This window comes from Oryza glaberrima, chromosome 10 (assembly GCF_000147395.1).
Source record: "Oryza glaberrima chromosome 10, OglaRS2, whole genome shotgun sequence".
NCBI classification, from domain to species: Eukaryota; Viridiplantae; Streptophyta; class Magnoliopsida; order Poales; family Poaceae; genus Oryza; species Oryza glaberrima.
In genome coordinates this window covers 9,791,830-9,813,447 of record NC_068335.1, presented here as the reverse complement: position 1 = coordinate 9,813,447, position 21,618 = coordinate 9,791,830, and the positions used below count along the sequence as shown (strand labels likewise).

Below are 21,618 nucleotides of genomic sequence, written 5' to 3'. Positions count from 1 at the left end.
TTATCTCACATCGCTTGGTAATGCTTTGCCCAAATCTGTGATCATTATGACATTGATTTCCTGCTGGACAAGTAATATCAGATTGATCTCATCAGTAGTGAAACTGAGCTTTCATTTTGGCTAAAGTTTTCACTTTGGAAATTAATCCATGATTGGTCGACAAAAAAGGGGAAGAATCGAAAGAGTCTCCAACAAGCAGCGCCAATTGCATTGAGAAGTCAACCTAATTGCAATGTTTTAAAAAAAAGAGTCCTCTTAAAAGAATACCTCAACTGGAAGTTGCTGGAAGAGATGCCAAACAGATTTCTCTTGAATATGCACAAACCACAGATCATTACGCAGTCAAAACGCTCCATTTGTTGATGTCTGATCAATGAGGGAAGATTTATTAAGATCGAGGTCAACACACTATCAGTTGTTAATACAGACTGATTAGGACGTTTTACCCGCACCACCACGTTGACCTGAGATTCTGCGAGCTCTACAGACAACTGATCAGTGGTCTGGCTTCTAAACCATTGGACCTGATGTTTGCATTGCGTTCGTGAGCATCAATCGTTTTCCTTACAAATTCCACTCCTCCACTTAGCTTCTCTTCACTGTATTCTCTACATGTCTCTCCTTCTTTGCTTCCTCCTATTCTCCCTGTACCCTCCGAGAATCTCTGCCGCCACAGACACCGTGTCACCTGGCCATGCACTCACTGGAAGCGATAGGCTTGTCTCCAACAACAGCAAGTTCGTGCTCGGCTTCTTCAAGACGGAGAGTAAGAACTCCTCCTATGCCAGCCACAACTCTTACCTTTGCATATGGTACAGCAAGCTCCCTATGATAACTCCTCTGTGGTCCGCCAATGGCGAAAACCCGGTCGTGGACCCCGCTTCGCCGGAGCTGGCAATATCAAGTGATGGAAACATGGTCATCTTGGATCAGGTTACCAAGAACATCATATGGTCCACCCATGTGAACACCAGAACCAACCACACCATTGTAGTGTTGTTGAACAATGGGAATCTTGTACTGCAGAGCTCCTCAAACTCATCCAAGGTTTTCTGGCAGAGCTTTGACTACCCGACAGATAGCCTTTTCGCTGGCGCAAAGATTTTCAGGAACAAAGTGACTGGCCAGAAGAACCGTCTTGTTTCTAGGAAAAATTCGATTGACCAGGCTGCTGGTTTATACTCGGTGGAGTTTGATATCAATGGTACTGGTCATTTGTTATGGAACTCAACTGTAGTATATTGGTCCACTGGGGATTGGAATGGGCATTTCTTCGGCTTAGCGCCAGAGATGATTGGCGCAACCATACCCAATTTCACTTATGTCAACAATGACAGAGAGGTTTACCTCTCATATACCCTGACGAAGGAGAAGATTACACATGCTGGAATAGATGTCAATGGTCGAGGTTTGGCAGGTATATGGTTGGACAGCTTGCAGAATTGGTTGATCAACTACAGGATGCCCATACTTCACTGCGATGTTTACGCAATCTGTGGACCTTTCTCAGTCTGCAATGACAGTAACAATCCATTCTGTGACTGCTTGAAGGGTTTCTCTATAAGATCACCCAAGGATTGGGATCTAGAAGATCGATCAGGAGGTTGTATGAGGAATACTCCTTTAAATTGTGGCAGTACCATGAACAAGAAAGGGTTCACAGATAAGTTCTACTGTGTGCAAAACATTATATTGCCCCATAATGCCATGAGTGTGCAGACAGCTGGCAGTAAAGATCAATGCTCAGAAGTTTGCTTGAGCAATTGCTCCTGTACTGCATATTCCTATGGGAAAGGAGGATGCTCTGTTTGGCATGACGCGCTGTATAATGTAAGGCAACAATCTGATGGATCTGCTGATGGAAATGGGGAAACTCTTTACATTCGCGTTGCTGCAAATGAGGTGCAAAGTGTGGAAAGGAAGAAAAAGAGCGGAACCGTCATTGGTGTCACCATTGCTGCAAGCATGAGTGCTTTGTGTTTGATGATATTTGTACTGGTGTTTTGGATGAGAAAACAGAAATGGTTTTCTCGTGGAGTGGAAAATGCTCAGGAAGGCATTGGGATCAGGGCATTTCGATATACCGATTTGCAATGTGCAACCAAAAATTTTTCAGAGAAGTTGGGGGGAGGAAGTTTTGGTTCTGTGTTTAAGGGATACCTAAATGACTCAATTATCATTGCAGTGAAAAGGCTTGACGGTGCCTGCCAAGGAGTGAAGCAATTCAGAGCTGAAGTGAATTCAATTGGGATAATCCAGCATATCAATTTAGTTAAACTGATAGGGCTTTGCTGTGAAGATGGTAAGAAGTTACTTGTGTATGAATACATGACAAACCGCTCCCTCGATGTGCATCTATTTAAGGATAATAATAAAGTTTTGGAGTGGAATATTAGATACCAAATAGCTATTGGAGTTGCCAAAGGCCTTGCTTACTTGCACGATAGTTGTCGAGATTGCATTATACATTGTGATATCAAGCCAGAGAATATACTTCTTGATGCATCTTTTGTTCCCAAAATAGCAGATTTTGGAATGGCAAAGGTTTTGGGGAGAGAATTTAGTCATGCTCTTACTACAGTAAGAGGAACTATTGGATATCTTGCCCCTGAATGGATTAGTGGGACCGTTGTTACATCTAAAGTAGATGTTTACAGCTATGGGATGGTTTTGTTTGAAATAATATCAGGAAGGAGGAACTCAAATCAAGAATATTGTAGGGGTCATTCGGCCTATTTTCCTATGCAAGTTGCCCGCCAGCTTATCAATGGAGGGATTGAAAATTTGGTGGATGCAAAATTACATGGTGATGTGAATCTCGAGGAGGTTGAACGAGTTTGCAAAGTTGCTTGTTGGTGTATTCAAGACAGTGAGTTTGACCGCCCGACAATGGGCGAGGTGGTGCAATTCCTAGAGGGTCTACTAGAACTCAAAATGCCACCATTGCCAAGACTACTGAATGCTATCACGGGAGGTTCACATTCAACGTCACTGCTACCTATAGATTTACAATAAATTTGTTTGCTGGTTTGTAATTAACAGTACTCCATTAAAACATTATAACATATCATGCCTTCTAAGGAAGTAAGGCGCGGCATATATCATGTAAAATGTCTATGAATTTGGTGTTTCTGATATGTAATACTTACATACCACAGACTTGTCAAATTGTCAATTGAGATGCTTTTAAGCAACACAGGGATGATTGCCTTGTATGTTCAAAGATGTTGTAGAGGGTGGTAAATTGGAATCCTAGAGGTAGAGCCTGTTTGGGGAGCTTTAGATTCTGAGAAGCAGCTGTTTGGTAGCCAGCTTCTGAGAATTTGGAAAAGCTCTGAAACCCAGCTTCTCCAGCTTCTGGCTTCTTAGTTCATTTTTCAGAATCTGTAACTACAAATTCTCAGAAGCCATGGACTGTTTGGGGCAGCTTCTAGCAGAAGCAGCTTTTGAGAAAAGCTGCAGCTGGGACAAGCTTAAGTGTAAGCATACTAGCTTAAGTGTCTAGGTTTAAAGAGTGTAGCCCAAGTTTTACAACCTATAGCCTTTCCTTGCAATTCTACAAATTATAGTTGATGAAAAGCAAGAAGCAATAATAATAAGAACACAGTGGAGTTTTTTCCGAGGTATCGGAGATTGGTAATCTCCATTAATCCTCGCTGGAGCACTCATACAAGAAAAATCTTACATAGACGTACTTTTGTAGAGAATATTTAATTTGCCACTAAAATTAGGAGTTCTACAGTTTAGAGACACTTTCAAAATCTCCTAGAATACTTTTAGTCTATAAGCACTTCAAAGGCATTTATAACACATTTTGTTAAATTTATGCCGTAGAGACATTTTTTTTGGCACTTTAAATATTGCCTCATTTGTAAAGGCATTTTAACCTAGCTATGTAGAGGCACTTTTCCAAATCTTAATGTATGCTAAGAAACTAGATATAATTAATACAAGACATATATTCACAAATAATGATTTGAGGTTGAGATGGTTAGTATATTGAAGATAAAAGTTATAAACTCAAGAGGTCATGAGTTCCAAGATTGGCATGGTATGATATTTTTTTCTTTTTTTTTTTCACATTGATTTGCTATAGTTGCTGCACAACGAAGTGCATCTAGAAAGTGTCTCTATTTTCTTATAGATATAAAAATGTATGTACAAAAATGCCGCAAGGCATAGAGATATTATATAAAATGCCTTTTCGTTTATAGAGATAATTCACTAAAAAAAGTCACTTATGAGGCATTTTTTAAAATGTCTCTAAAACATCGTAAAGGCATTTTAAAAATGCCTCCAAAGTATTAGGAAAATTTCTCTATAAGGCAATTTGTAGTGACTCTACACAAATAGTGTTGCTCTCTCCTTTGGTCTGGAAGTCCAAACGCGCTCCCATAGTGGTGATTTTGTTGCATGCGGGAAAGGAAAAACTCAAACCACGCACAGCAACACCGGGTCTCTGGATCGAGGCAGAGGAAGCCTGCACTTCTCACTCTCCCGTCGCCCTCCACCAGGGGCAGCACGGGAGGAGACGAGCTCCGACCACACCCTCCCCCCATCTTCCTCCTTCGCCTCGTCGCCGCCTGAGTGGCCGCCGGCCAAGCCGCGTGGCCGCAAGGATAGCGGTGGCGGTGACCGCCAGATCCACGCCGCTCTGGCCGGATCTACCGGAGGGGGGTGGCGGCTGGCGGCGGGGATGGCGACGGCGACGGTAGAGGCGTGGCTGGGTCGACGGAGGCGGGGATGTAAACGGCGCGCCGGATCCGGCCCCCGGAGGCGGATTTGGCCACCCGGCGGTCAGATCGGGCGAGCTCGCAGCAGGGGCAGCGGAGCTCGCGGCGATGGGTCGGCGACAGCGGGCGAGCTCTCAGTAGGAGCGCCCATCGCGGCAGGTCGATGGCGGCGCGAGGCCCGCGGCGACAGCGGCCGGCCGGCCGTTGGTAGTAGCGGCTGGAGGCGCTGCTGGCGGCGGTTGTGGCTGGCGACGGCGGTGGCTGACGGCGGCAACGGCTGTGAACGCAGCGTCGGTTGCCGGTGGCAGCATGTAGAGGCGAGGAAGGTGTGGATGCAGTGTCGACGTCTGGAAACGGGCTACGACGACTGCGAGAGGAGGCAAGGACGGCCTCGAGCGGCTAGCCAGGGTGGTGTGGCAGATGACAGCATTTGGCCGGCGCGGCAGCGGCGGGAGGAGTGCTCAGAGGCCAGCTCAGTGCATAGAGGTACCGCCGGTGGCAGCGGAGGTCGGCACGGCGCAAGGAGGCGTAGCCAGCGGTGGTGCGGCCGGTGGCGGGAGACCAGCCTGGCGTGAAGAGGCGTGGCCGGCAGTGGACGAGGCCAGTGGTGACACAGGCGGGCACGGTGCAAGGAGAAGGAACTACCGGTGAGTGCGGTGCAGTCTTCGGCGCACGAAGGCTGGCCGGTGGGGGACGCTAGTGCAGTGGACCCACATGCCGGCAGAGGATGGATGGTGGTGGAGCATCAGGGCGCCAGCCGTGGACTCGCAGGTGGTGAGCGGTCGGTGAAAACCCAGCTCAGCCTCGGCCGGGCTGGCAACGATGACGCTCGAAGTGTCATTCCCCTCCCAAGGGCGTTGTCGTGCCGTCTCATCCCTTATGTGTAGATGTCGGGTGAAAGCCCAGTCTCGGTTCTCTTTGAGACCTTGACGGATGGCGGCGGCGGCGTTTTCCGTCGTTTCTCTCCTTGGAGACGTTGTTTAGGCATCCCCTAGTTGAAACCCCCAACCAATTAGTGCAAGCTCACTCTAGATTTCATTCTCTTGTGGCGGCGTCCTAGTCTCTACAAGTTGGCTGCGTCGGAGGGCCTAGGGGGGAGAGGAGTTCCGTTCTCTCTCTCACCCTCTCTCCCTAACTCCTGAAGACTGGATAGAGCAAGGCTTTGTGTTGATTGTAAGGGTTGGGTTTTGTGCGATCTGGGCTATGTTTCTTTGTTGGCCTACCGGTGGTTGGTCACGCTTAGCGGCGGTCGGTCGCGCTTAGCGGCGTCCGGTCCGTTGCTAGCCTTCTCCTAATGTTGAAGGTCGTTAGCGATCAGTTTTGTCCGTCAATACTACCAAAATAAAGGAGAACTAGTCATGCTTGCAAAGCATACTTATGTTAAAATAATAAATATTCCACTAGAACTAGGATTACTAACCTCTTGCAAAGAATGAACACAAAATGGAGGAGAATCGACATCAAAATAGGCGATCAATCAATCGGACGATGTCGAGAATCAGACTTATCAATGAACGGGCCAAGAACTCAAAAATGACACGACCAATTGTTCCAAATTTCACAAGTCTACGAAGAGAAGAAGTCCAGGAGGCCACCTGGCAAGTTGTGGGTTGGTTGGGCCAGCCTATGTTCAGCCGAACCAGCACCAGCTCCGTTGGATTCAGGGTTTGAAGGGAATGGTCGAGATTCACTCCCTATGGCGGTTGGAGGGTATTACTGACCTTTCCAACCACCATAACTGTCATTACCTGCTTATTTAAGGCCATCACTCTCTCTATTTCAAGACACACCTCAAGCAAGAAACTTCATACATCTCTCAAGTTTAGTATAGTTTATAGAGTATAGTGGAATAGAAATAGAATAGAATCTTCAGTCCTCGGAGTCTTCGGAAGAATTTGGGTATAGCTCTAGTAGCTTTTCCTTCTTTTGTAAGACTTGACTTTTATTAAAATATTTCTTTATACTATTTTGGTATTGTATTACTATCCGAGTATATGAATACCAACTTTATTATATGCCCGAGTTACATTTATTATGATGCTAGCTTATCTGGGAGATGCGATGGTGTGGGTATAATGATCGTATTTATGATGACTCTATGTCATGACGATGATATTAGAGTAGCATTTGGTAATTTAAGCATGGTGTTTAGATTACTACATATCATTATTTGAGGTTATATGCTGCAAAAGCGAGGTGGGCCGCTGATGGTGACGGCTCAGTACGAGTATTCCTCCGCGCGTGTATATAGTACTAAGTTAATTTCCTGGGGCGGGTACTCCTCCGTATTTAGCCACAGTTGGATGGTCATGACGGATTGTTGTAAGGAACTCGGCAATCAGGGGTGGCTTCTCGAAGCACCAGGAGGGCATCGGAAAGAGGGTATTAGTTAAGTAATAATATAACTAGGATGTATGTATAATATGTATGTATACTACAACCATTCACCCCCGTTTGGTTGGCTTAGTTCTTGTTGTTCGATCCTTCAGCCGGCGTCACCGACGAACCGGCCGGAGGCTATCAGAGTCACGGAGCACGAGGATGGAGCTGCGCATCAGCCGGGAGACCGGTGCCCGTCATAGCATGTGGCCATCTACTTCGGTGAGCACGAGCTGGCCGTCTACCGTGACGCTGAGCACGGAATGCATAGTGCCAACGGTCGTCTCGCCGGACAACGACTGCTTCGCGAACCACACCACGGACTGCATCACCGGCTGCGACGCATTGCTGCTGGCGCCGAAGGGGAACCACGTGGCGAGGATGAATTTAACTACGTTGTTGTCGGACAAGTTGAAGCCTCGAAGGCGGAGTCGCGGGATGGGCTGGTGATATAGAGAAGATCGTGCAACTTCCGCCACAGTCCACCCTACCCCCGCCGTTCGCTGCTAGAGAAGAGGAAGGCCGAGCGCCGTCCCTGCCCCGCCGTCCACCGCGCTAGAGAAGAGGAAGACCAGCACCGCCCCTAACACCGTCCACTGACATGTGGAGCCCAGGTAGGTCCCACTCACCATATCAGCCAAAACCGGCCGCTATACCGCCAGGATCAAAGTTGATACGGTATTATAAATTGGGGGATGAGTTATATCGTATTTCGGTTTAGGGATGAATTTCAAACTCGACGATAAATTAAGGGACCTAAAGTGAACTTATTTCTCTCCCAGCCGACAGAGGTGGAGACCTCTTCGCTGGGCTCAGGTGCTACGGTGTCCCCTGCTTGTTCCGATGTGGCTAGCTCGTGGGCCTCTCCCAAGTCCCCTGCGTCGCTACCCAGAGGAATAAGTTCATCTGAGGTCCCTTAACTTGTCAACAAATCCGATTTCATCCCTCAACCAGAAAACCAGACACAACGGGTCCCTCAACTATCAAAACCGGTGCAGATTAGGTCCCTCGACGATTTTGAGGGCGGTTTTGACTGACGTGGCGCCAACGTGGCTAATTTGACTCGGTCTTCATCTGACGTGGCATTGACGTGGCGCTTACGTGGTAATTCGAGCCGGAAAAATAATAAAATCTGCGGGACCCACATGTCAATCTCACACAAAAAATAATAAAAAAGTGGTGGGACCCACATGGGCCCCACAAGTTAGTCTCACACAGAAAATAATAAAAAAAATGGTGGGACCCACGTGGGCCCCACATGTCATCCAACTCACCCTCCTCTTCTTCCTCCTCTTTCTCCCCTCTTCTCTCTATCCCCTCTCTCTCCCCAGCCGATGGAGCGAGGCAAGTGGCAGCCGGCCGGCGAGCGAGTCTCTATCCCCTCTCCATCGACTCCTGTTCACCGCAGCATGCCAGCGTCCCCGGATCGAGCTCCCCACCGTGTCGAACCTTTCCCCTCCTCTCCATTCCCACCGCCACGCGGAGTCGGCCGACGCTCAGCCGAGCACGGCTGTGCCGGCGTCGCCCGCGGCAGCCTCTCCTCGTGTCGCCCTTCCCCACCACGCCGGTCCATCCTCTCCATCCCCACCTTCGCCGGCCATCCTCTCTATCCCCACCGCCGCCGGCCTCCTCTTCTCCACACCCCCGCGCCGACCTTCTCAATCCACCGCCACCCCGTGAAGCTCCCCTTCCCTCCCTCCTCTGCCCGGCACCGCCCGATTCCTTCCCAAAATCTTTCTTGAGTTTTGGGCCAAAAGCCTTCCTTACATTTCAATCCTATGCCAGTTCGCTACCTCCCTCTGTTTGGCCTTCTTGTTTCCACCCAGCCACGAGTGAAGCAGTTTTCAGCCCTAGGCTGGTCCGCTACCTCCCTCGTTTGGCATGTTTCGTTCGACCCATCAAATCCGGTCGAATCTTTCTTAATCACCCAAAATTGGTTGTTTTACCCAAAATCAGAGCGTAAAACTCAGGATAAAAACAATTGGGGAAGATCGCTGTCATCATCGGCAACCATTAGATTAAATCCGGCGAAATAAAGCCCAGAAAATCATGGAGAAAATGACGAGGGATGAGTGGGAATCGATTTCTTTTTGCAATCAAATTGAAGTGAAAACGCACGATTAATATGGCGCCAGCACAACGCCAAGGTTCAACTCGGTAGACGTGCCACGAATAAATCGGATTAAAAAATCGTACAAGAAAAACCAAAAGCGCATGGGATAAAAACCCGGTGATAAAAAAATTGATGAAAAAACAAAAGCACCAGGGAGACGCGTGGTGAACCGATCGGATTTAAAAAACCAGACGAAAAAACCAATAGCGCGTGCGTAGGGTAAAACTATTTCGCGTGAAAAAAGTCACCGGTGAAAAAAAAAACAAACGGACTTTTCTTTGTCTTTTTTTACTGGCGAGACCTTTTTTTACCTGAGTCGGACAATTTTTTTCACGACAGAAGTTTTTTTTATCGGTTTTTTGAGTCGGACTTTTTTTTCCCTTTTTTACCCCTTTTTAGTCGGACTTTTTTTCCTTTTTTACCGATTATGGAAATTTCTTGTTCTTTTTAGGTAGAGATAGAGATTAAAACTAAAACATAAAATTACAACCAATTCAAACACGGATGACGTACCAAAGTATCGGCAAAAACATCTTCAATTTTTATAATAGTAGATCCATCCAAGAAAATAAATTTGCACGGGACCGCTCCAATGCTTCTACTTTGAAGGATTCATGCATGCATACAGGCCGTACAATAAGAGGAAATCTACTATATATATGCCACTAAGATCAAGTTTGCACCGGTGGGACAACTTGCCATTGACGAGTAGATTCTCTCTTACAGTAAACAACCAGTTTTTGCTTCGAATTAGTCATTGAATTGTTCACTTTTCTAGAGCTTAGTCAACGTTTGCGGACATAATAATATGAAGATGAAACCTAGTGTTTGCATGCTCAAATAATAGTATGGACTAATTGTTGCTGCACACCAGCTGCAATTAATTTCTTTTGCAGAAGAGCAAGAATATAGCAACAAGCAAGCAGGCCTTCATCTTGATACTCCAAGGAATGCCATATCGACCACTTCCCACTAGACCTCTCAGCAATGGCATGAAGCACAGCACCAGCCACCCACAGGAGATGAATTCACTGATACCAGGGCCACCGGGCAAGCCTTCCGTTGTCACCAAAACCACCCTCCATGCTCCTACAGCGATTGCAATGACACTTAACATTGCAAGTGCTGTCACGGGAATGAACACCGTCGATTCGTCGAAGGTGAACCTCCCTGGCTCAGGCTCATCGGTGTTGGAATCACCATCTGATGTGCTCTTGTCTTTGCGGGTGACCTCGAACACAGTCTCGGAGAAGCCTAAGGTCTTGAGGATGACGGTAAGAAATGCCAGTAGCCAAGCAGAAGCTGAGGTGATCCGTTGCATCCTGTGGTTGTTCCAACATGCACGTGCAGACTGCCCACACTCTATGAACTCCATGAACATGTATGTGTTATAGGCAATGAATAGAGCTAATGCGATGTAGAAACCGTCTTCTGATGTCTGCAATAGTAGAGTTAATAGTTCATATATACCTCACTCTCTAGCCATTCAATTGGAAAGATTTTTTTATCTTTGAATATGCAAATGAGGTGCAACACTGTGTTAAGAAGGCAAGGAGAGTACAGAAGATTATAACCGATGCATTGGTTAGTGATGCAGTAGTACCTTTGGCAAGAAGGATTGGTTTGATAGTAAGCAATAAGGCCCCAACAATGCATAGCACAATTCGAAAGGTGCCCTCACAGGCCACACATAGCTGTGCAGGTATGCAAGGCATTGTCGGAATTGGAGACTCTTAAATGTGCTTGTGAGGATTGGGTTATTCCGACTGATGAGTATTTCCAAAAAACCTGATGCCCATCTCTTCAACTGGGTTAGGCAGGCGGGCCCTCTATTTGGTGCACAACCCATGAATGCTGGTGGTTCGATTTCCATCAGCGTGGATCTCCAACCCGCTGCATGGATCCGTTGTCCGGTCAACACGTCTTCTGTCAGTGATCCATAGACCCAACCAACCTGTGAATATATGGAATGACATTTTGAAACATATAGAATAGTAAATTAAACTGCATAGTAACATCCTATAGACATGTGGCAATGGCTGTACCTCCTGACCCCAACATGTGCCAATCTCGTAGTTGCAGGCAGCTACTTCTTTGGCAACATCAACGCAACTTGATATATCTACTATTGGCTCTGTGGACAAGTTCCCATAAATGACATCCCTGGCTGATTCCTTCAAATTATTTGAACTTCCGAATTTACTATGGAGCTCCTTGTTAGATGAATAACCTGAAGAATTAAATTTGAATTCTCTTACTAGTTTAGGCTGACATGAAAACTAATACTAATAATTGTTGTTGTTTGTGTTTACATACCAAATTATGATTAGATAATTATAATTATTATCATTTCTAACGTAGATAATTAAAAAGAAAAGCGGTTGGCCAACTGCCAAACGTCAAAAAACATTTGCAGCAAACGTGATTATTATGATCTACCGCAATACCAAATGGAGCCCTAATGTATGACAATCACATCAGTGTTTGCCCAATTTCACCTGTGGTGCCTTCTCGCCCTGTCCTCATGCCGTAAATGACTTTTCTGCGGTGAAAGCAGCCTGTTCCACAATAAAATATGCCCTGAAGCCCTGCAACCCCACGTCCAACTTTCTGAAAATCACACAAGATCATCAACCTAGTTTAGTTGGATCATCAACTAAATTAAATAAATTATCGTACAAGCAAGAGCTAGTTGTGTACCATCAAACTAACTTCCAGCTGGTTCCCGAAAGGATCATCCTTCAAGGCACCGTAGAATTTCTGCGGCGTCTGAACAAACGCGCAGCTGATCTCATCGTCAAAACCTAACAGAAGGCACATGGCATGGAGGACGACCCGGGGGTTGTTTACAAACATGTCGCAGTCTAGGTTTAGCATGAATGGGGCGTTGGTCATCAGTGCCGACACCCTTGTCTGACAAAAATTCATGGTAAGAACAATCAAATATCTGAACTTCCCCAATCATGAGTAACACAAACAGTGTCTGAACTTGCCGTGTTGGTGAGTAACAAACATTGTCTGAACTTTCCATGTTGTTTAGTAACAAATAGTGTACCGAGAAGTACCATATTTTCTGGTGTAAAACTTAGTACCTCGATGAATTAAAATTTGTGTTGCAAAATTTCGGTATCTACATATACTCTCTCAATAACCGTAAAATTTCTCTAGTAACAAAAAGAGCTATGTAGCACTGACCAGGGCATTCATGGCGCCAGCCTTGTAGTGATGGTGTAGGTTGGGGCTCTTCTCCCTTGAGACGTATATCAGACGAGGGAAGCCATCTCCTGTCCTGCTCCTGTTGTTATCCCACAGAACCTAAATCATCCAGCAGAGAACCAAACCAAGTTAAGCACAGAAGTTCAGGGTCATGGTGAGAAATGAGTTGAGAAACTCTGTGCAAGGGACACACTTTGGAGTTGGAGGGACCAGAATCCATATTTGAAAGTTTTTATATAGTCAGGTGGGGATCGATACCTTTATGATAGTAGGGTGGTTCCCCCTCTCAACATCCAGAAACTCTGCGAACTCACCACCGCCGTGCCGCAGAAGGGAAGGCTCATCGGCGTCCTCGATCCGGTGGACCAACTTCTCATACTCGCTCTGAAATGTTTGCACATAAACAAGATGGCCATGAACGAATTAAGATCAGGAACCATGACTACTCAATGATAACTTCGGGTCCATTCAGATCGATGCCAAAATAAATCTTATCAAAATTTGGCAATGCTAAAATTTTGATAAATTGGCAACGTTGCCAAAATTTTGGTAGGATTGGCTTAATAGTATTGCCAAAATTCTATACATATTGCCAATATTTGGTAACAAACTAAACGTAGCCACATAATTATACATTTTACCAAATAATGGTATGGTTAAAAATGCCATCAATCTGAATAGGCCCTTCCTTTCGCTTGTGCTGTTTTGGACTCTAAGATAAAAGCGTGCATCCTGTAACCACGGTTCTACATACCGGTTTGCATATATTTCTACCGGGGAACCGATAGAAACAAATTTCAGGAAATTGTCAAAATTTCAGACCGAAATAAGTTGAAATTTGAACAAATTTTGATTAAACTTAAATAAGATATGTGTAATTAAAAAACTATTTCTTTTGCCAACATAATATTCTATCAGGGACCAGTAGACCTGGAATTTCGGAAATTTTGGAAATTTTGCAGTGGAACATTAATAAATTAATCCCTACTAGCAACGAGATATGTGTATTTAAGGAGCAGCAGCTAAAAGATACTAAACTCCTCCTCAGAGGCAAGGGTGGTTAACACTGGTTTGGCTAAACAAGGAAGCTCACAGAATAGCTAAAGAAGACATATCGAAACGCTGCATTTCTGCTTTCGAAAAAGTGTGGAAAATGACGGCCGTTCCAATCGATTATAAGGCCAACTGTACTGGTACAGTGGTACACGGAAGACAAACCGATACGACTCTGCCATTTGTGACGAGTTGTGGCGACGTGGACGCCAAAATGGCCGGGCTGGCCCAATTAATCAGGCTGATTCGCGACTAATCGTCCGATCTACTAATTGACTCCAGCAGCAGCCGAACTAAAGCTCGTTACACTGAGCATATAAGGCAATGGCATTCAATTCTAGATCAATCGACGATTTAACTCTGGCAATGTGACCGGTTTACGTACTCCCTCGGTTACATAATTATTGACGTTACGAACGATCTCAAAAATATATATTTGATTATTTTTATTATAATATATATAATAAATAAATACATTTTTACACTTTGTAAAATAAATCTGTACATGTTGTTTTAGAAACTTTAAATTAAATATTTTAAAGTACTTAAGGGTACTAATGTGCTTAAATATCACCCAAGGTGGACGACCAAGCAAATATATTTATTTGTTTTATGAACGTTGAAATTCCGTATAATTCTGACTAATAATCCATATTAGGATTAATCACTTGACGGTATCCTACCCATTCGACGCTTCTTTTATAAGACTGACTTAAATATCGGTATCCCGGATTTCATCTAATCGATTTTAATTTAGAGCACGAGTCAAATCATGTTTCCTTATATTTTTAAATTTGTTAGTACTTCCAAATTGGAAAAAAAAAGGAAAGAAACTGAGACGTGTTGTGGTTATCATGTTTTCCTTATATTTTTAAATTTGTTAGTACTTCCAAAATGGATTAAAAAAAGAGAAAGAAACTGAGACGTGTTGTGGTTATCATGTTTCCTTATATTTTTAAATTCGTTAGTACTTCCAAAATGGAAAAAAAAAAGAGAGAGAGAAAGAAACTGAGAGGTGTTGCGGTTGCCATAGCTAACCTTCATGAATGTCCAGTCCTCCAAGAACTTGCCATCCGCCGAGCCGAACTCCGGCGTGGAGGAGAAGTACCGGAAGGGCGCCCTGACGGCGACGCCGTGCCGCCGGCAGAAGGGCACCCACGTCCTGGCGAACCGGGCGGCCTCCCGCAGCGCGTAGCACGTCAGCGGCGAGCACCCGTCGTCGGAGACGTAGCACGCCAGCTTCTCGCCGGCGGCCGGGTAGTCGAGGGCGAGCAGCGACAGCACCGTGTTCACGGTCACCAGCGGCGGCTCCAGCACCGGGTCCGCCGTCGTCACGAACATGTCCACCGCCGGGAGCTCGTCGATCCTAACAACAAGAAAGAGATGCAAAACCAACCAGCTCGTCAGAATCATCTTCTTTTTTCTGGATGTTGGCTTGAATCATTCCGGATTAATTCTTGGGCACCTTACCTTTCGGCGAGGTTCTCCGGGAACGTGTCGAAACGGACGGGGCTCCACTTGGCGTTCACGTTGAGCAGCCACATGAAGGTGAACCACGCCTCGCAGGCGAGCGCGGCGCGCCGCCATGGCGCGCCGCTGTCGTGGAGGACGCGGTGGAGGAGGAGGGCGAGGAGGAGGAAGAGGATGGCGAGGTCGGCGAGCCTCCACGCGGTGCGCCGGATGGGCACCCTCTCCTGCAGCTTCTTGTTGCCTCTAGCCGCCGCCTCCATTATTGCCGGCGCCAGAGCACTTGCCCCCACAGTTTTATCGCTCTCTGAAGTTCTGAACTGAAAAGATCACGGGCATAACAGACAGAACGATCCAAACGAAACACTGTAGTTGTCTCCCTCCCCATCCCAAAATAAATTATAACTTCCAAAGATAAAAACTTTATCTAAAAAAATATATTAATTCCTACCCTCCTATAGCTGTTTTTGTTGTACAAATCAAAGAAATTTAATCTATTTAATGCCGCTTAGTACCTACCAGTAAAAGATTATTTGTTTTAGGGACCAAAGTAGTAGTAATGAGAGATATTTTAGTCTTATGTCCTTCTCCCTGTCTTTTTATTGGGATATGATTTTTTTTTCTATGACAAAGAGAGCGACTGTAAAATTATTCACACATGTAAGTCACTTTTAGACAGACCAGATTACACAAAGAATTCTGATGCTATGATGTTAACCTTCTTCATGTTTTCTTCCTTCCACTCTCTTCCCTACTAACGCATAACGCCAGATCGACCGATCATATCGTCACTAAGTCATATCATCACGACCTTCCTGCCTAGGTCTCTCTTCCTCTCCCCATCCCTCCATCCCAATCTTAAACATCTATTCTTCTACTCCGCCCCCAAGCCGAGTGGTGGCAAGATACCCATGTCCCATAATCTTTCCCATCCTTCGAGGCTCAGGCAACGAGATATGCCACTATTGACTTCCATACCCTGTCCTAGACCCTGCTCACCCTCCTTCAACCCTACAATCATGTGCCACTACTACCTTCCTATCCGTTAATAGTGGCGGATTCAGAAAGAAATAGCAGTAGGTCTGAGCAAACTAGATAGAGTTACAGTCCCCCCTCCTATCTACATATGGTAAAAAATTTTAGTGGGGTCTTTGTGGGGCTCTCATAGTCTTCACGCTAGTAGTGGGGACCGTCAATGTCCGCCACTCACCATCATTCCTCCACCACCACCACTATATCTGTCTAAGTGGAGAGAATATCCCACCACCACCATATCCGTCTAAGCAGAGAGAATATCAAGTGCTACTGCACAATAATGTGCTACCGTGCTACCAACCTCAAAAAATACATCCAAAAAAGTCACAAAAAAATGTAAACAAATTATGATATGTGCAACACTTGGCATACACCACCACTAAAAAAAATCAGTTCACAATACGACGTACACAGTGAGAGAATAAAAAGATAAATCTCAGGTGAATAGTAACATAATCTGTTTGAACATTACTGGAGTACAAATTTGTTTTTTTTTCTCATTGGGTACATCATATTTTGAGCTGATTTTTTGTGTGGTGGTACATGTCATATTGTTGCATATCTCAGATTTCTTTTTTCACATTTGTTGCAACCTTTTGATGTTAATTCCAGACCGCCGGCGAGGGTCAAAGGAGGGATCTGGCCACCCCCCTTACTAGTTTAGTTAGGTCGGTTCTTTGTTGTGAAGTATTCACTGCAGCTTGGGTTCTTCCCGAGTTGGGCTTTTGCTAGCATGGTCTCATGGATGCTGGAGTAGATGGCGGTGGCAGCGGTTGGTGGCGATGGAGAAGTGGGAATCGATGATCTGCGGCGGAATCGGACATTGAAATTGTCTCCTCTAGGCAGCGCTGGCTTGCTCATCTAGATGGGTGGGGAGGGAACAGCTCCCCGTAGTTCTGATTTGATGTTCCGGCGCGACAACATCGTCTTCAGCTTGCTAGTTGACTGCCTCGTCTTCCGGACAGCATTTCATTCACCACCATTCATGTTCTTGGGTGTTTATGGGTGGCTAGATTTGGGTACCTTCTACCTTTTGTTTCCTTGCAGCAGTGTGCATGTAAGGTTTGTCATTCGGGTTGAGCTCAAGCTCCTCTGATTCAGCGGTGAACTCCGTGGCGAATTCCTATTGAGCCTGGTGAAACCCACACCAAAATTTACAGCTCAGCAACAAACCTCCAATTATGTCATTTCTGTGAAGGCAACCGAAGGTGATTACATGTTATCAAGCAGTGTGTACGTCAAAGGAGGCCTAAGGATACACAATCGTCATGGCAACGCCACAGTTCCCTATCGATTTGCACCTCTACATCTTGGTTTCAATAAAAAGTTTGCAACCTTGGTGCAGTTTCCCATTCTTTGGAATCGGATGGCTAGTTACTTTCGGCCAACCAATTTGGTGATGTACTAGGATTACCATTGAAAAAAAGGATTACCTGGTGATGTACTAGGATTTCCACATAATCATTGAAAAAAAAGTGGCTCCCAGAAATGAAATGTGGGGAAGCTTGTTTGTGACGATAAATAATTGAGTAGGATGGCGAAATCAAATCCGATTGGATTGTTGTGATCGTGATGTAGTACGGTGCTGACTGTTTAGGGGATTTTTAATTCATCAAGACAGGGGCTTCAAGGAAGAAAACAATTGGTTAATTAAACAACACTTGCTGATTTTTTTTTATTTTATTTTTGAACATACAACTCCACTGCATTAAATTTTGATCCCATGATTTGAATAAATCGTACTGTGCCGTCGCTATGCAGGTTCTCTTGAATTTGAGATTATTGGTGGCTCATGCAAGCTAGATAATGATACCATGGTACCTGCCACCTAATTTTCTGGACTAAAAAAACAATAGTTAGTAGGAACAAATGATATGAAAACAAATTGAAGTTTCGTTTTCTACCCATAGTGAGATAGTGAATGATTGAAAAAGAATCCATGGCTCAATATGTGATAAAAGAAAAAGACAAGAAAAAGCAGTATGGTACATTATTACTGGATAATCTGTTAGTGATATGCCCTAGAGCCAATCATAGAGATGATTATATTACACACTATGTTTACATATTTATCCGACTTTGTTCCTTGAAATAGATAAACTCATTATTTGTTAATGAATATGTGATTCTTTTGTGAGACTCTTTATGTTGTGTGTTGCTATTTCTAAAGGATCCCTGATCAAATATCATATGTGGAACAAATATGTTTAGATGATCAGCATATGTATTAATTGATGATCATGTCTCATGGATCATGGTATAGAGATACCAAATTAATAATATAGACACATGTTATTGAACAGGTTGTTGGATAGACCTAACATGAGACACTGCAAGAGCCATATGTGTTTGTGTCATCAGTGATCTCATTTAGTGTTGGTGTTGAATCCTTAGACCTGAGATTATCATGGTTCCCAACATGTGTAGTAGCTTACTTAGGGACTGCTAAACGCTACTCCATAATAGGGTAGCTATAAAAGTAGTTTTCGGGTATGCTATGAATTACATGTAGTGGGATATGAATAATCAAGATGGGATTTGCCCCTCCTATGGAGAGATATCTCTGGGCCCCTCGATGTTGTAGATTATGAAAGTGCATGGCCATGCCAAAGGTGATTGAGGAGTCAATCACAAGTTATATAATCTATCAACAGGTTCGAATGAATGATTGAGCTATTAGAGGATGGCACATATCTAGCCTTGAGCTTAATCGATATCGTGAGGCAAAGGGGTTCATACAAGTATACACTAGAGGTTCAGCCGATATGATCTTTATGTATGCCCGGTGGGTCAATACGTTCTGCTAGGGGCCGCTGTTGACGCGTGGACCGAAAGGAGTTTTCGGGTTACAACCGAGTATATATGAACCTATAGGGTCGCACGCTTAATGGGCCGAAATAAGGGGATTGCATGGAGATCCAATATGAACTTAATTCGGATAGGGATCCGAATAGGAGTCCTACGGGCCTTGGAGGCCCGAGTGATGGATCCTATATATTCGTGAGGGGTGTGACCGGCGGAGGTATTGTATCACGTGAGAAACCCTAGCCGTCACTTCCCTCCCCGAGCAAAACCCTAACCGCGCGCGGGTGATAGCATATCTGCGCGTGGCGTTCCGTCCCTTTATGTGTGGATACCGGTAGAGGCGCCACTAGTTTGCGGTGCTGATCGGCGTGGGAGTACGGCGAGGAGAACGCACGAGGAGGAGAAGGTCGAGCCGGTGCGATCGACTACTTTCTCTACATCGACGCGCGCTACTTCGCGAGAGTTCCTTCGACTTCTCAGCGTCTTCTTCCGCTGCGCAGCGTGTCGAGTGGTAACGATCTATGATCTAATACTTGCATGGTTCCTGGTTTACGTGATAGAAAATTTTGATTTATGCTATCGTAGCCTACGCGTATCCCAACATAATCCACTCAAAAAATGAACTCAAGTAATACACTAGTTTGAAACACATATATATGCCCTTTTAGATGTAAAGGGGCATACCTCTTGTGCCCAGTTTCTCGAAAAACAATATGCAGATTTCAGACGACTGAAATCATGTACAACACAAATATATGAAACTTTGATTAGAAAATGTGGAAATTCTTATGATTATGTCACTATATCAATGAGAAACCCATTAAAAAGAAACTGAATTAATTTCAAACTTTAAAAAACTGTAAAATCCACTAACAACAACACGCTTACCAGTGACAGCAAATTAGGTATGTGTCTATGTGAAGCTCTAGTTTTCTAAAAAAAACATGAATATGTCTTTACCACGTGATTTCATTAAACATGGCCACTAAAAAATCTTTATAGTAGATGAGATCTACTTAATTTATGTAACATCAAAATTTTGGTTCAAGTTATTAAGTGCCATAATATGGTGTGAGATTTGGGGTACCTGTAACACATTTTTAGCGGCAGCCTGGTCATATCATCAAGGCAAAATTTGCTACAGGGCATCGAAAAAACGTGTAATTAGCTTATGGACACCGTAAGAACGAGAATTTGCTGTCGGGTATAAAAAAAGGTGTAATTAGCTGGTGGACACTTGCGGCCTTATTTTATTATTCCGATGGATTTGGAGGGAGAAACACTAGTGAGAGTACGATTTTGCCCCTGCCATCGTTTCGCTTACAGTAGACTGTGTCTGGTTCGAACCAAGACCCAGTCCAGTCTCACTCCCCCGTAGCCGTCGTGCATGGCGAGGTGATGTTGCTCTGCCTGGACTTGTACCTTGTTCAAGAGGTGACGAGCACGGAGGAGAGCAAAGTCTTCACGAGCGGTCGCCGAAGCCACCGAATCCGACCCCAACTTGATGTCCGCGCTCGCACCGGCGGGCTGATCTGCCAAGGAGCGGGCTTTGCAGATATCCTGATTCCGACCATGCGTCGCCACCAGAGGCAGTGGTGATAGGTGACACCAGGTTCGTGCCGCCGACGCCGCAGTTGGAGAGCGCCTAGAGAAGGGACGACAACAGGATGGTGGTGGCCTGGCTTGCGCTGTGCGCGCCGGCGAGCATGACGAGGTCGCGGGGGTGAGGTGGGCACGCAGCCTTGCGACCGGCGAGGGAGAGTGCCCAGAGTAGAAACGACGGAAACATGCTTGTACGGTACGGCAACCGGCGGCGATCGAGTCAGAGATGAAGTGGGGGGATCAGCGTCTAAGGTTTGCGGGGATGAATCCAATCCAATCCACCACGCGGTGCTCGCCTTCTCGCTCCCTTGTTGTAAGTGGAACAATGACAGGGGCAAAATCATACTCTCACCAGTGTTTCTCTCTCCAAATCTACCGGAAATAATAAAATAAGTCCGCGAGTGTCCACCAGCTAATTACACGTTTTTTGTGATGCCCGACAACAAATTCTCGTTCTTTCGATGTCCACCAGCTAATTACACGTTTCTTCGATGCCCTGTAGCAAATTTTGCCTATCATCAAAACATCAATCTATTTGATTACATCTACATCAAATACATATATTCATGAACCTGCAAGGAAAATTGCTTTAGTTGGGTAGCAAGGCAAATATTTTTGAATATAACATTGATTTACTTGCTAACCACTATATGAAACATCATGCCATCTATCAATATCTTTTAGTTGGGTAGTATGACAGGCAGATTGTCAGTGATGGAGCTAATGAATACAATCGCAAAAATAAAATCACACTAACCAGGGACTGGACTTCGATCTGTTAGTTTCTTCACCCACAAATTTTGCTCGCTTCCCTTTCTCCTCTAAACAACCCTGATACAGAAGAAAGAAACTCCCGTACAAGGGAATTCCATTAATCACCTAAACAAAAAAATAATTACGTTGAACTTGCAAGCATGACATGACAAATCCACATACACTCCATAGGAATGGGCAGATGGGGGTTACGCCGCCCCACCCTTGCGAATCACATGGAAAAACGATTAGGAGAAGAGGACCTTGAATTAAGGAGTCAGTTATATACATTATCAAAATTCAAATTCTTTGGGGCACAGAAACTTCTCTCTCCCAAATACTTTGGGGTAATTGTTGTACAGGATAACCCAACAATGTGATTCGCAACAAATAGGACATCCCAACAAGATGAAAAGTACTTCTTTGTAGAACCATGCATAAGGACATCTTTGGCCATACTTC

At 45.0% G+C, this 21,618-nt stretch overlaps 2 protein-coding genes across 3 annotated transcripts; one reads left to right on the top strand and one right to left on the bottom strand.

Moving 5' to 3' along the window:
• Window positions 1-612: 612 nt before the first annotated feature.
• LOC127785820 (G-type lectin S-receptor-like serine/threonine-protein kinase At2g19130) lies at window positions 613-3,015 on the top strand. The gene has a single exon (XM_052313202.1). It carries the CDS (start codon window positions 613-615, stop codon window positions 3,013-3,015), a length of 2,403 nt encoding a protein of 800 aa, XP_052169162.1.
• A 6,773-nt stretch (window positions 3,016-9,788) lies between these two features.
• On the bottom strand, window positions 9,789-15,297 carry LOC127752486 (cellulose synthase-like protein H1). Of its 2 annotated transcripts, none has more exons than XM_052277879.1 (9): window positions 14,965-15,297; window positions 14,533-14,860; window positions 12,700-12,825; window positions 12,421-12,540; window positions 11,926-12,138; window positions 11,724-11,835; window positions 11,271-11,455; window positions 10,829-11,179; window positions 9,789-10,663 (listed from the first exon to the last, which is right to left on the bottom strand). In XM_052277879.1, exons 1-9 carry the CDS (start codon window positions 15,222-15,224, stop codon window positions 10,106-10,108), a joined length of 2,253 nt encoding a protein of 750 aa, XP_052133839.1. In that variant the 5' UTR covers window positions 15,225-15,297; the 3' UTR covers window positions 9,789-10,105. The 2 variants fall into 2 exon arrangements, with proteins under 2 accessions (XP_052133839.1, XP_052133840.1); XM_052277880.1 differs by having other exon boundaries at window positions 14,960-15,214.
• Window positions 15,298-21,618: the final 6,321 nt, after the last annotated feature.

Bases quoted from the DNA above. Each gene is read 5' to 3' on its own strand.
- LOC127785820 (XM_052313202.1), top strand. From the start codon at position 613: ATGTCTCTCCTTCTTTGCTTCCTCCTATTCTCCCTGTACCCTCCGAGA.
- LOC127752486 (XM_052277879.1), bottom strand. From the start codon at position 15,224: ATGGAGGCGGCGGCTAGAGGCAACAAGAAGCTGCAGGAGAGGGTGCCC. The intron at 14,861-14,964 runs GTAAGGTGCCCA...TCTTGTTGTTAG, and splicing joins CCGGAGAACCTCGCCGAAAG to GATCGACGAGCTCCCGGCGG. The intron at 12,541-12,699 runs GTATCGATCCCC...TGGATGATTTAG, and splicing joins ACCACCCTACTATCATAAAG to GTTCTGTGGGATAACAACAG.